Source organism: Pristiophorus japonicus, chromosome X (genome assembly GCF_044704955.1).
Source record: "Pristiophorus japonicus isolate sPriJap1 chromosome X, sPriJap1.hap1, whole genome shotgun sequence".
In the NCBI taxonomy this organism is placed as follows: Eukaryota; Metazoa; Chordata; class Chondrichthyes; family Pristiophoridae; genus Pristiophorus; species Pristiophorus japonicus.
Window position 1 is genome coordinate 33,819,623 of NC_092010.1, and position 14,807 is coordinate 33,834,429.

Sequence of the window (14,807 nt, forward strand, 5' to 3'; positions counted from 1 at the left end):
ACAATGCAACGCTCCCTCAGTACTGCCCCTCCAACAGCGCAACGCTCCCTCAGCACTGCCCCTCCAACAGCGCAACGCTCCCTCAATACACTGCCCCTCCGACAGTGTGGCGCTCCCTCAGCACTGCGCTCGAGTGTCAGCTAGGGTTTCTGTGCTCAAGTTCCTGGAGTGGGACTTGAACCAACAACCTTCTGAATCAGACGAGGGTGCTACCAACTGAGCCATAGTTGACACTATAGCGCTTTTAACATAGTAAAAAAGGTCTCAATGAGCTTAAAGTGGACAAAACAGTGGAGCACATTGCAGCTGGAAGCTGCCTGGCCATTTCCAGATTTCCTGCATGTACAGCTTTTGGTTTTGCTTCTTTGAGAAAACCACAAATCATTCCCATCATAACCATTTTTGTTTTAACACTGTAACTTGATATTGCTTCTGTCAAAACCACAAATTTGGCAGAAAGAAAAAAAAAAATCGCAGTCTTGCAACCGACCTCTGGGTAAAGGCTGCACGCCTTTAATGCTGGACCCTTCACGGTTAATTGGCAACAGGGTACCCTGGCTGTCAGTGGTTTGACGGGGCACAGAATGACTAACGTGGGGGCTGGGGACAGAATCTGCAACTGAGAAATTCAGGGAAGCAAAGTTTGATGCAAATTCACTGTCAACTTTGCTGAGTTGCTGCCAGGTTACTCTGCCAGATAATTTAGGTGGCCATTGCATGCCTGCAGCAGACACGTTTACAGAGTAGAAAATATTCACCTTGAGCGTCTCTTAATAATGCGTACATTTTAAAATCTCTCATATTTTAAATTCAATATTGGATCGTGCTGCAGGCAGTTAGAACAAGCCGGGAAAGATTATCTAACTTGCCAGCTTTTCTTCAAGTCATCTCCAGCTCCAAATTCCATCTTAAACGCATGGCAGTTTGAGAGGCAAATTAGAATTCAAGTGACAAGACTCGAATCCTGATCAGCTACCAACTGGTAAAAACATTCTCCCCCTGCCCCCAAGTTACTACTGTAACTTAAAATGGATCTGTTGCCCGGGTAACCTGGTGAGGGAGGGAGTCTGGCCTATGCACTTGCAGGCTCACCTTTCGGACAGAGGCCATCGCATGGCTCGCACATTTTCACACCGTTCTTTTCAACCTCCATCTTGTCACTGGGACAGGCGCGGACACATGAGCCCTGATCGACGATAAAGTTCGCTGCAGAACAAAAAGAGAGGATGACCCTTCCAGCTATACTTCAAGAGCTCTTGCCGCAAAGGGCTAGCAGGAGTTAAAAAAAAAACCCGATCACCACAAACTGGATGGGACACTGGGGTCATTTTAACTTTGGACAAGCGCGCAAAATGGCCAACATCAATCTGGCCACCTGTTATAGGCGCTGCCTGATTGGGCGAATACGCAAAATGGCCGATATCGAACTGGGCGCCCGTTATAGGCCCCGCCTGATTGGGTGAGTATGCAAAAATGGCCGATATCGAATTGGGCGCCCATTATAGGCTCCGTCTGATTTTCCCTCCCTTTGATGCAAAGGAAAATCTGGTGTGGTGTATAATGGGTGGCTAATTCAATATCGCCCGCAGCTAAAATTATATCCCAGGAGTCATGGAAATGCTGCAGAGTTTCCACTGGCAACAGGGTCAGTATCCAGAGGACACAGATTTAAAATAATTGGCAAAAGAACCAGGGTGGGGGGGTGTGGGGAGATGGAATGCAGTGCCTGAAAAGATGACAGTGGCAGATTCAATCGTAACTTTCAAAAGAAATTGGATATATACTTGAAAAGGAAATAGTCGCAGGGCTGTGGGGAAAGAGCAGGGGAGTGGGACTAATCGGATAGCTCTTTCAAAGATGGGCCGAATGGCCTCCTTCGTCACTGTATCATTCCGTGAAATTTCCCCGTGACTCGCCACGTGTTGAGCGTGAACACAACAGGAATGAAGCCCTACTCCAAACCGCCCCTAATGGGGGGGGGGGGTGTAAAGTCATTATCCTGAAGATTCCAGGTTCCAACCTCCAATCTGTTGAGCTAGCAGACGCGAGCCTGGGCACCAGTTGGCGGGGGGAAATCAAGCACGGGCTAAGCATGTTCTCTCAGGAACATGGGATCATTACCCCATATTGTCGCATGGTTGGTTCCACTGAGTGTTGCGGGAGCTCTCCTGATGAATCCATGATCCAGAGAGAATGAAACGAGAGGAAAACAGATTTGCTTTAGAAACTGGGTGCACTTACCAGGGCAGCTCGTCACACAGAAAGCTCCGTACATGTACTTGGTGTCTGGATTGCGTTCCAGCTGGTAGGACTGCTTGTTGTAAATTAATGGTTGTGGACAGACTGGAACACAGGCATTGCTGTCATTAAAGCGCCTGCATGCCTGTGGGAACATAACCGCCACAATGTAAGAATCAAACTGACTGGAGGAATAACCATTTCACACTCCAACAATTATGGACTGATGAGCAGAAATTTCTTCACTCAGAGGATGGTGAATCTTTGGAATTCTCTACCCCAGAGGGCTGTGGATGCTCAGTCGTTGAGTATATTCAAGGCTGAGTAGGATAGATTTTTGGATATTAAAGAAATCGCGATATGGCGGGAAAGTGGAGTTGAGGTCGAAGATCAGCATGATCTTATTGAATATCGGAGCAGGCTCGAAGGGCCGAACGGCCTACTCCCGCTCCTAATTCTTACGTTCTCACTGTTAGCCCTCATCTCTCTCACTCACTTTCATGCTCAGTCTCTCAGCGTGTCTCAAACTGTCAAACGCGCTCACTCAGTCAATCCTCATCAGTCACTCTCCGTCCCCATCACCGTTACTCACTCTCCGCCTCTCAGTCCCGGTAACACTCAGTCGGTTTCGGACACATTTACTCTGTCTGTCAGTCCCATCACGGTTGCTCACGATCATCCTCAGTTTCTCAGTTCCCATTCACTCACCCACTTTTATTCCATTAGTCCCCATCAGACATTCACACACACTCAACTCACTACTCAGCGCTCACCACACTCTTTGCCGTTGACTCACTCAATCCCCGTTATGCCAAGACTTTCTCTCACTCATCCCTTGGTTTCAGCCCCATTCTCCCGAAGGAGAAAGGAGAGAGATTTCCGACTGTGGTTGCGAGTGTTCGGATGAGCAATCCATCACTGTTTGACACTCAAATCAACCAGAGCTTGGACCGTGAGCCAGCACTTCCTGACTGAAAAGAAAACAGACAAGCCTTTTTTGCTAGGCCTCAGCTACATCAGCACCTCTTAACAAAATGGCACAGGCTCAGTTCTCAGTCCTGCCCAAGCCAGGTACACACTTAAGAACAGAAAATGCTGGAAATAGCAGGTCAGACAGCACCGGTGGAGAGAGAAAACAGAGTTAACGTTTCAGGTCGTCTGTTTTGATGAACCGTCACCAACCTGGAACGTTAACGCTCAGATTTACAAGATTGGTTCCAGGAATGAGGGACTTCAGTTACGTGGGTAGACTGGAGAAGCTGGGGTTGTTCGCCTCAGAGCAGAGAAGGTTGAGAGAAGATTTGATCAAGGTGTTCAAAATCATGAGGGGTCTGTTGCTGAGAGGTGGGAGCAGCATCGGAGCAGCCTATAAAAGGCCCAGCGGGAGCTCGAGAGTCAGCGGCAGTTGGTGAGAGGTGGGAGCAGTGTCGGAGTGGCCTATAAAGGTGTACCGGTGCAGCTACAGCGGGAGAGAAAGCAAAAAAGAAGTAGAAAGGAATCAAAAGGTGACGTCACAGCCAATGGGGTAAGTAGCTTTTCTTTTTATTTTTATATCAGTAAGTAAACTGTAGCATTGTTATTACCAATTTAAGGGTATCTAAGGGTTGAGGCATGGCAGGAGAGATCGGTCACGTGATATGCTCCTCCTGTGCCACGTGGGAACTCAGGGACGCTTCCGGTGTCCCTTACGACTACATGTGTAAGAAGTGTATCCGCCTCCATCTCCTGATGGATCGCGTTGCGGAATTGGAGCTGAGGGTGGATTCACTCTGGAGCATCCACGATGGTGAGAATGACATAAGTGGCACGTGTAGTGAGTTGGTCTTACTGCATGAGAAGGATCCACAGCCAGCTAGGGAATGGAATACAAAGGAAGAGTAGTACAAAGAAGGTAGTGCAGGGGTCCCCTGTGGTCATCCCCCTGCAAAACAGATAGACTGTTTTGAGTGCTGTTGAGGGAGATGACTCATTAGGGGAGAGCAACAGCAGCCAAGTTCATGGCACCGTGGCTGGCTCTGTTGTACAGGAGGGCATAAAAAAGAGTGGGAGAGCGATAGTGATAGGGGATTCAATCATAAGGGGAATAGATAGGCGTTTCTGCGGCCGCAATCGAGAGTCCAGGATGGTATGTTGCCTCCCTGGTGCAAGGGTCAAGGATGTCTCCGAGCGAGTGCAGGACATTCTGAAAAGGGAGGGAGAACAGCCAGTTGTCGTGGTGCACATTGGTACCAACGACATAGGACCTCATCCCTTTTTTTACCTATGAGACGAATTTAAGGAGCTAGGAGTTAAATTAAAAAGTAGGACCTCAAAAGTAGTAATCTCGGGATTGCTACCAGTGCCACGTGCTAGTCAGAGTAGGAATCGCAGGATAGCACAGATGAATATGTGGCTTGAGCAGTGGTGCAGCAGGGAGGGATTCAAATTCGTGGGGCATTGGAACAGGTTCTGGGGGAAGTGGGACCAGTACAAACCGGACGGTCTGCACTTGGGCAGGAACGGAACCAATGTCCTAGGGGGAGTGTTTGCTCGTGCTGTTGGTGAGGAGTTAAACTAATATGGCAGGGGGATGGGAACCAATACAGGGAGACAGAGGGAAACAAAAAGGAGACAAAAACAAAAGACAGAAAAGAGATGAGTAAAAGTGGAGGGCAAAGAAACCAAAGGCAAGAAACAAAAAGGACCACTGAATATAAAAGGGCTGCAGGAGGGGTAAAAACAAAAATCATGGTTTAAAAACTAGGATGAAAACACTCTACCTAAATGCACGCAGCATTAGAAATAAAGTAAATGAGTTGACGGCACAAATCATTACAAATGGGTATGATTTGGTGGCCATTACAGAGACATGGTTGCAAGGTGGCCAGGACTGGGAATTAAACGTACAGGGGTATCTGACTATTCGGAAAGATAGGCAGGAAGGGAAGGGAGGTGGGGTAGCTCTGTTAATAAGGGATGATATCAAGGCAGTTGTGAGGGATGATATTGGCTACAATGAACAAAATGTTGAATCATTGTGGGTGGAGATTAGAGATAGTAAGGGGAAAAAGTCACTGGTCGGCGTAGTTTATAGGCCCCCAAATAACAACTTCATGGTGGGACGGGCAATAATCGAGGCATGTGAAAAAGGAACGGCAGTAATCATGGGGGATTTTAACCTACATATCGATTGGTCAAATCAAATCGCAGGGGGTAGCCTGGAGGAGGAATTCATAGAATGCATACGGGATTGTTTCTTAGAACAGTATGTAACAGAGCCTACAAGGGAGCAAGCCATTTTGGATCTGGTCCTGTGTAACGAGACAGGAAAAATAAACTATCTCCTCGTAAAAGATCCTCTCGGAATGAGTGATCACAATATGGTTGAATTTGTAATACAGATTGAGGATGAGGAAGTTGCGTCAGAAACGAGAGTACTATGCTTAAACAAAGGGGACTACAGTGGGATGAGGGCAGAGTTGGCTAAAGTAGACTGGAAACAAGGACTAAACGGTGGCACAATTGAGGAACAGTGGAGGACTTTTAAGGAGCTCTTTCATAATGCGCAACAAAAATATATTCCAGTGAAAAAGAAGGGTGGCAAGAGAAGAGATAACCAGCCGTGAATAACCAAGGAAATAAAGGAAAGTATCAAATCAAAGACCAATGCGTATAAGGTGGCCAAGGTTAGTGGGAAACTAGAGGATTGGGAAGATTTTAAGCAACAGCAAAGAATGACTAAAAAAAGCAATAAAGAAAGGGAAGATAGATTACGAAGGTAAACTTGCGCAAAACATAAAAACAGATAGTAAAAGCTTTTACAGATATATAAAACGGAAAAGAGTGACTAAAGTAAATGTTGGTCCCTTAGAAAATGAAAAGGGGGATTTAATAATGGGAAATGTGGAAATGGCTGAGACCTTAAACAATTATTTTGCTTCCGTCTTCACAGTGGAAGACACAAAAACCATGCCAAAAATTGTTGGTCATAGGAATGTGGGAAGGGAGGACCTTGAGATGATCACTATCACTAGGGAGGTAGTGCTGGACAGACTAATGGGATTGAAGGTAGACAAGTCCCCTGGTCCTGATGAAATGCATCCCAGGGTATTAAAAGAGATGGCGGAAGTTATAGCAGATGCATTTGTTATAATCTACCAAAATTCTCTGGACTCTGGGGAGGTACCAGCGGATTGGAGAGCAGCTAATGTAACGCCTCTGTTTAAAAAAGGGGGCAGGAAAAAGGCAGGTAACCAAAGGCCGGTTAGTTTAACATCTGTAGTGGGGAAAATGCTTGAAACTATTAAGGAAGAAATAGCGGGACATCTGGATAGGAATAGTGCAATCAAGCAGACGCAGCATGGATTCATGAAAGGGAAATCATGTTTAACTAACTTACTGGAATTCTTTGAGGATATAACGAGCATGGTGGATAGAGGTGTACCGATGGATGTGGTGTATTTAGATTTCCAAAAGGCATTCGATAAGGTGCCACACAAAAGGTTACTGCAGAAGATAAAGGTACGCGGAGTCAGAGGAAATGTATTAGCATGGATAGAGAATTGGCTGGCGAACAGAAAGCAGAGAGTCGGGATAAATGGGTCCTTTTCCGGTTGGAAATCAGTGGTTAGTGGTGTGCCACAGGGATCGGTGCTGGGACCGCAACTGTTTACAATATACATAGATGACCTAGAAGAGGGGACAGAGTGTAGTGCAACAAAATTTGCAGATGACACTAAGATTAGTGGGAAAGCGGGTTGTGTAGAGGACTCAGAGAGGCTGCAAGGAGATTTGGATAGGTTAAGCGAATGGGCTAAGGTTTGGCAGATGGAATACAATGTCGGAAAGTGTGAGGTCATCCACCTTGGGAAGAAAAAAAAAAAAACAGTAAAAGGGAATATTATTTGAATGGGGAGAAATTACAACATGCTGTGGTGCAGAGGGACCTGGGGGTCCTTGTGCATGAAACTCTTTTTGGTCCTTGTGCATGAATCCCAAAAGGTTAGTTTGCAGGTGCAGCAGGTAATCAGGAAGGCAAATGGAATGTTGGCCTTCATTGCGAAAGGGATGGAGTACAAAAGCAGAGAGGTGTTGCTGCAACTGTATAAGGTATTGGTAAGGCCGCACCTAGAGTACTGCGTGCAATTTTGGTCACCTTACTTAAGGAAGGATATACTAGCTTTGGAAGGGGTACAGAGACGATTCACTAGGCTGATTCCAGAAATGAGGGGGTTAACTTATGATGATAGATTGAGTAGACTGGGTCTTTACTCCTTGGAGTTCAGAAGGATGATCTTATAGAAACATTTAAAATCATGAAAGGGATAGACAAGATAGAGGCAGAGAGGTTGTTTCCATTGGTGGGGGAGACTAGAACTAGGGGGCACAGCCTCAAAATACGGAGGAGCCAATTTAAAACCGAGTTGAGAAAGAATTTCTTCTCCAAGAGGGTTGTGAATCTGTGGAATTCTCTGCCCAAGGAAGCAGTTGAGGCTGGCTCATTAAATGTTTTCAAGTCAAAGATAGATAGATTTTTAAGCAATAAGGAAATTAAGGGTTACGGGGAGAGGGCGGGTAAGTGGAGCTGAGTCCACGACCAGATCAGCCATGATCTTATTGAATGGCGGAGCAGGCTCGAGGGGCTAGATGGCCTACTCCTGTTCCTAATTCTTATGTTCTTATGTCTGGACAGAGTAGATCGAGAGAAACTGTTCCCATTGAGAGAAGGGTCAAGAACCAGAGGACACAGAGTTAAGGTGATTGGCAGAAGAACCAAAGACATGAGAGAAAACTTTTTTACGCAGCGAGTGGTTAGGATCTGGAATGCATGGCCCACGAGGGTGGTGGAGGCAGATTCAATCTTGGCTCTCAAAAGGGAGTTGGATAAGTATCTTAAGGATTCTTTTTTTTTTTTTGCAGGGCTACGGGGAAAGGGCGGGGGAGTGGGACGAGCTGAGGTGCTTGCAGAGAGCCGGCACGGGCTCGACGGGCCGAATAACCTCCTTCTGCGCTGTAACCATTCTCGGATACTTTCTCTCTCCATGGAGGCTGCCGGACCTGCTGATTATTACCAGCATTTTCTGTTTTTATTTGTGATTTCCAGCACCCGCAGTATTTTGCTATGGTTTTAGAATTCGCACCCAGTCACCCATTGACTGGAAAAAAAACTTTCAAAGACTTACGAAACAGTCGGTATCTTTCGGCCCTGAACATCCACCAGCACACTCGCTGTGGCAGCACTCGCTGGGGTTATGTTGTCCAAAGCATCGGCCATTGCACTGAGGAGCACACACGGATTTAGTCACTGTGGGGGAGAAAAGAAGGGAGAGCGCGGTGAACAGGAAAGAATGGGTTATGTGCTTCATATGCGAGACAGGTTGACAATTCCAACTGTGCGAGAAAAATCAAAATCATTACAGCTTTTTGTACTCCCTTTTTCTCCCATGATTCCTGCCAGCGTTCCAGAGGCCAGGTACCCTCCAGTACCTCACACAAGTGCACATTTTTCATAAGAATGTAAGAAATAGGAGTAGGCCACACGGCCCTTCGAGCCTGCGCCGCCATTTAATAAAATCATGGCCGATCTTCAACCATAACTCCACTTTCCTGTATTATCTCCATATCCCTTGATTCCAAAAATCTATTTATTTCAGCCTTGAATATACTCAACGACTACGCATCCACAGCCCTCTGGGGCAGAGAATTCCAAAGATTCACCACCCTCTGAGTGAAGAAGTTTCTCCTCTTCTCAGTCCTAAATGGCCGACCCCTTATCCTGAGACTGTGACCCCTGGTTCTAAACTCCCCAGCCAGGGGAAACATCCTCCCTGCATCTACCCTGTCAAGCCCTCCAAGGATTTTATACATTATAAGAATACTCTAGTTCAGGCCATAGAATCGGAAGTAATTCTAACTCCCAGTCACCCTGTGAGACACACAGATACCTGTACTGCAGGTTCCAGATTCATTGCAGAGTAAAGCTCACCTTGCCTCAAACTGGATTGACTCTAGAATTAATCTGGAGTTTAGATCCTTACACTTGAATTCCTTCTTTGCTGTTGACACTGCAGCCCCCCCATCCCCCGCCCCCCCACCCCGAGATAATTGAGTGCAGAACCCCAGATGCAAAAGTGGCTTCAGTTCAACAACCAATCCAAAAATAATCCCTCCGACAGTGTAGCACTTCAACAGACTCTGCATTCAAGAGTCAGCCGAGAGTATGCACTCCAATCTTGGGGTGAGGTTTGCAACCACAACCTTCAGATTCAGACCAGAGTCAACTCATTTATAATTAGCTCAAACTAATTTGATTTTTTTGCATGTCTGCAAAGACTTGGCATGTTTATGAATACCCCTTTCATGTTGGGAGAACATGACACCCTCGATTGTGAGCAAATCATTGCAATGCTGATGGTTTCAACCCGAGGCATGTTGCTTGCATCATCTAATCCAATGGAGAGAGCAGCCATTTCACATGTTTGAATATCGAATGTTTACATGGAAATGCCTTTCCTGTAGATTGACTCGCGGGAGTGATCAACAAAATCTCGCGAACACAGAACCTTAAGTATAGCTGTGTTGTTCATGCAAAAAGGGTGACCACCATTTGGACATCACAGAACTATGTAATAGCTATTAATCGTCACATTTAAGTATGTGGGCGAATCAGGGATTTACTGGAAATACTTTTCAGAATTCTTATATTTTGATATGAATGAGCACCAGAAAACAAGGAGGACCTGGCAGCTTCCAACATGCTTTTTTTAAAAAATTATCGTAAATGTTGTCCTGATCTCTTCATACCTTGTGTGTTAAGTCTGTAAGTGCCACAATCCATTCACACATGTTTCAGAAACGTATGCTACACCTGGGTTGAGTTGCAATGGTGCACCCACATGCACTCTTCTGTTAGTGTTTAGCGTGTGCAGCACAGCCAAACTCTCGCAGACGAACTCAATGGACTGTACCTTTGTCTGCAGCTCACCAGCATTACTGTAACAATATATTCAGCAGTAACACAGACAATGTACTTACAGGTCTGACAGTCACCCTCACCAGGGCCCCAGCAATGTCCGTTACAGGACACATGACACTTGGCACCTGAGAAAAGAGATAGATAGATCATCACTGTGGGACAACACAGATGCACTTGATCGAACTAAACCGACTGGACAGAAAAGTGTGCCTTAGTTTGGTGACCCCTGGCTTTGACCTGCAAAGGGCGTGGGCTGAGGTGGAATCATAGAGCCTTACAGCACAGGAGGAGGTCTTTCGGTCCAACGTGCCTGTACTGCAGCTATACCTTGGCTTTGTGATCTGCCAATACCAGGTTAGGTGGGAGGCACCTGGGCTGACAGTTAAGCTCAAAAGCTCAACTCTGGAAAATGACTTTAAATTCTTAAAGTGAGAAAAGTAGAACAAAAGGGGATGCAAGTTCAAACTAGGAAAAGGGCCTTTTAGGACCGATATCAGGAAATTCGTCTTCGGGCGAAAAGTAATAGCGTCAGCCGTGGCTCAGTGGGTAGCACCCTCGCCTCTGAGTCAGAAGGTTGTGGGTTCAAGTCCCACTCCAGTGATTTGAGCACATAAATCCAGGCTGACACTCCAGTGCAGAGCTGAGGGAGTGCTGCACTGTCGGAGATGTCGTCTTTTGGATGAGACGTTAAACCGGCTCTCTTAGATGGACGTAAAACATCCCATGGCGCTATTTCGAAGAAGAGCAGGTGAGTTCTCCCCGGTGTCCTGGCCAATATTGATTCCTCAATCAACATCACTCAAAATAGACTATTTGGTCATTATCAGTTGCTGTTAGTGGGAGCTTGCTGTGTGCAAATTGGCTGCTGCGTTTCCTACATTACTTCACGGATAATTTATTTTTCTAGTACATGGAATAGACAACCAGAAGTGAAGGCAAAAACCCTGGAATTATTTAAGAAACAATTGAATGCTGCAATCAGTGGGGGGTGGGGGGGGGGGCACTTTATGATCATTCTGGATGGATGAACCAAGATGGACTGATGGACCTTTCCCATCCATAATTATCCCGTGATCTTCAGTAGTCCTGGACATGTAGGGGAGGGTGAGACACAGGCCTGCACCCTCAAACCCCACACAAGTTTTTATGCTCTGCTATCAGTGGCTGAAGAACATTTTAGCAAAGGCCTAACAGAAGGCCAATAGGGGTGCCTTCTCGGTCTGGCAAAGGGTACAGGGGAGGGAAGGACTGAAAGGAAGAGTGAAATTCGTAAAACTCAGAGTTCCACCTTCAATAAATTCCAGCCTCTTTGGGTGATGGAATACACATTTACCTGCACTTCCGAGTTGATTTCTTTCCTTATTTATACAATTTTATACTTGACACAAAAAATTGCAATTTTTAGGTTAACTAAAGAATGAATGGCAAGATTTGTGTGTGTGTTTTGCATAACAAGAATTAGGAGCAGGAGTAGGCCATACAGCCCCTTGTGCCTGCTCTGCCATTCAGTAAGATCATGGCTGATCTTCGACCTCAACTCCACCTTCCCGCCCAATCTCCATATCCCTCGACCCCCCAGAGTCCAAAAATGCATGTGGACTTTAGCATTAAATACTTCAATCTCAATTTGTTTAAAACTAATTAGATTGATGGATTTTTCCTTTTCTTCAGGATTTTCCTTTCCACATCAGTGCTAATTAGAATTTTTGAAGTATTCTGTCTTTGACGAGTTCAGAGTGACTGAGCCTCGTGGGAATGCGAACTGTGTGAATTGCATAACATTTGTGTGTCAGCTTGTCCAAGTGCTTCAAGGCACATAATCTCGCCTCTCAATCCATGCAGTACTGAGGGTGCACTGCACTGTCGGAGGTGCCGTCTTTCGGATGAGATGTGAAACCGGAGGCACTGTCTACCTGCTTGGAATCATAGAATAGGAAGGAGGCCATTCGGCTGAGCGCCAGTTCTTTCAAAGAACAATCCAGTTAGTCCCACTCCCCCGCTCTTTCCCCATATCCCTGCTATTTTTTCTCCTTCAAGTATTTATCCAATTCCCTTTTGAAGGCTACTATTGAATTTGTATCCAGCACCCCATCAGGCAGCGTATTCCAAATCCTAACCACTCGTTGCGTAAAAAAGTTTTTCCTCATGTCGCCTCTGGTTCTTTTGCCCATCACCTTCAATCTGTGCCCTCTGGTTATCGACCCTTCAGCCATTGGAAACCGTTTCTCTGGATTTACTCTTCGTGATTTTGAACACCTCAATTAAATCTCCTCTCAGCCATCTCTGCTCTAAGGAGTGCAACCCCAGCTTCTCCAGTCGATCCACGCAACTGTAATCCCTCGGGTGGAGATGAAAGATCCCAAGGCACTATATGAAGGTGTGTAGGGGAGTTCTGATGTTTTGGACCACAACCCCACCAAAACACCAACTGGTCATTTCTCTCATTGCAGTTCATGGAACTTTGCTATGCGCAAATTCGCTTGCGAATCTGCCTTCGTCACAACAGTGACTACAGTTCAAAAGTACTTCAGTAGCTATGAAGCACTTTGGGACATCCGAGGATGTGAAAGGTACTATATAAATACAAGTTTATACATCTGTTATTATTGGAAAGGAAAAATCACAACAAATAAATCTTTTAATGACCATCCAAACCCATAGTCTGAACAGAGAACAAAAGCCCACTGGAGGGTAACCCCAAGGGACAGCTCAATCAAGCTGGAACGGAAAGTCTTTTTTGTTTCTCCCCACCACCCCCCAATTAAATATAGTGCATGGGAGAGCAATGCATCTGAACCCACCCTCACACCTCGCAATGTAATTGGTCTCACTGTCCCTGGCTGAAGGGGCAGGATCAGGCTCAGCGGTGACGCCGCTGCAGTTGAATAGCCAGTCTCTCATCCACATTCACACATGAAGAATGGCCATTTTGGCAAAGTGCTGGAGGACATAGTGGCCATGGACGAGTATGCCAGTCAGAGCCAGTGCCATCAGGAAAAGAAGGGAGATGAACAGGAGGTGAAAACGCACACAACAAGAGTTTGACATTTTGAACATTAGGGCTCTTGTCTTGAACAAAAAGGAGCAACTTATTGTGCAAATTTATGAAAGCATGGATTCCAGCGCTGGTGGCCCCAGTTGATTGGAAGCGACACTTACAGCCTTTTCGAACATCCTTTGTCTCGTTGAAGTCCAGTCGCTCCTTCGGGTTCTGAAGGATGTCGGCCCAGTTGATGGCCTCGGTGTGACACAGGAACTGGTTGGTTTCTAAATACACGCCTCCCACCAGAATCTCTGCACAACAGAAGGACGGAAAAGGAGAGCAGGTTCAGCCACAAAATGATTAACTAGCCATCAAAGGGCAGGAAAAGGAGGGTTCAATCAAAGGTTCGTAGCTCCATTCGGGACAAAAGCAGAGAGCGAGAGTTACACAGAGAACAAAGCAGCCAAATTCGAATAAACGTTATTACTCAAAATATTACAGCATAAAAGATTATAAAAACTACAGATGAAAACAGCCAATTTGAAATAGTGACAGGATTTCAGTCAGTCATTCAATTTTCGAATCAAACAACATTTCTTTTCAAAATCCTGTGAAGAACTGACTCCTCAGTGTTGGTTATTTGGGTAAAAGAAAGCAAGCACCTCCCCCCAGATACACCGCCCACTGTGGTTAAAAAGAAAAGATATGCATTTTTCAAGTCCCTTATGGCAATGCGGAATTAGCTCAAATGGTAGAGCACTGGCTTAGCATGCGAGAGTTAGCGGGTTCGATGTCTGCATTCTCCACTCCCCTTTTAGATGCTGAGAGCATGTTTCCCCTGGCTAGAGAGTTCAGAACCAGGGGTCACAGGCTCAGGATAAGGGGTCATTTAGGACTGAGATGAGGAAGAATTTCTTCACACAGAAGGTGGTGAATCTGGAATTCTCTGCCCTAGAGGGCTGTGGAGGCTCAGTCGTTGAGTATATTCAAGGCAGAGATCGATAGCCTTTTGAACTCTCTTGGAATCAAGGGATATGGAGATAGGGCAGGAAAATGGAGTTGAGGTCGAAGATCAGCCATGATCTTATTGAAAGACTGATCTTATGTTCTCATCACTCCCCTCCAAAAGCAGTGTCTCAGCATTTTACATCCAATAAATTGGTTTGACGTGCAACAACTGTTGCTATGTTGATAAATGCCACAGCCATTTTTGCACACAGCAAAACCCCCCCCTCAACTCGGCCTGCAGATCAGGAAAGCCCCAGGCTCAATTACTGGCTTGTGCCGAGTTTCTTGATCTCAGCAGTGGGCCTCAGTATTCCTGAGTGAGCGAAAGTTTAAAAAAGAAAATCAGCCTGGATTTGTGGTCCTGATTGTGATCTTGTAACCCCCACTGGGAAAGGGCGCGTGTGTGGTGAGGAGAGATCTCTGCGTTCCTCCAATTCTGGCCTCTTGCGCATTCGATTTCCATCGCTCCACCATTGGTGGCCGTGCCTTCAGCTGCCTGGGCCTTAGCTCTGGAATTCCCTCCCTGAACCCCTCATGCCTCTCTTTTCTCCTAAGACGCTCCTTTAAACCTACCTCTTTGACCAAGCTTTTGGTCGCCTGTCCTAATCAACGCTCCCTCTAAGC

The 14,807-nt window shown here is 46.0% G+C and overlaps 1 protein-coding gene across 3 annotated transcripts in view; it reads right to left on the reverse strand.

The window, feature by feature from the left end:
- erbb3a (erb-b2 receptor tyrosine kinase 3a) overlaps nucleotides 1–14,807 on the reverse strand; it is a 170,598-nt gene that overhangs the window by 54,407 nt on the left and 101,384 nt on the right. For all 3 annotated transcript variants that reach the window (XM_070869544.1, XM_070869546.1, XM_070869547.1), the window contains 5 exons: nucleotides 13,352–13,486; nucleotides 10,252–10,317; nucleotides 8,400–8,521; nucleotides 2,242–2,383; nucleotides 1,093–1,206 (listed from right to left, as the gene is read on the reverse strand). In XM_070869544.1, the coding sequence (XP_070725645.1) occupies nucleotides 1,093–1,206; nucleotides 2,242–2,383; nucleotides 8,400–8,521; nucleotides 10,252–10,317; nucleotides 13,352–13,486 (579 nt within the window). The remainder of the gene's footprint in view (nucleotides 1–1,092; nucleotides 1,207–2,241; nucleotides 2,384–8,399; nucleotides 8,522–10,251; nucleotides 10,318–13,351; nucleotides 13,487–14,807) is intronic.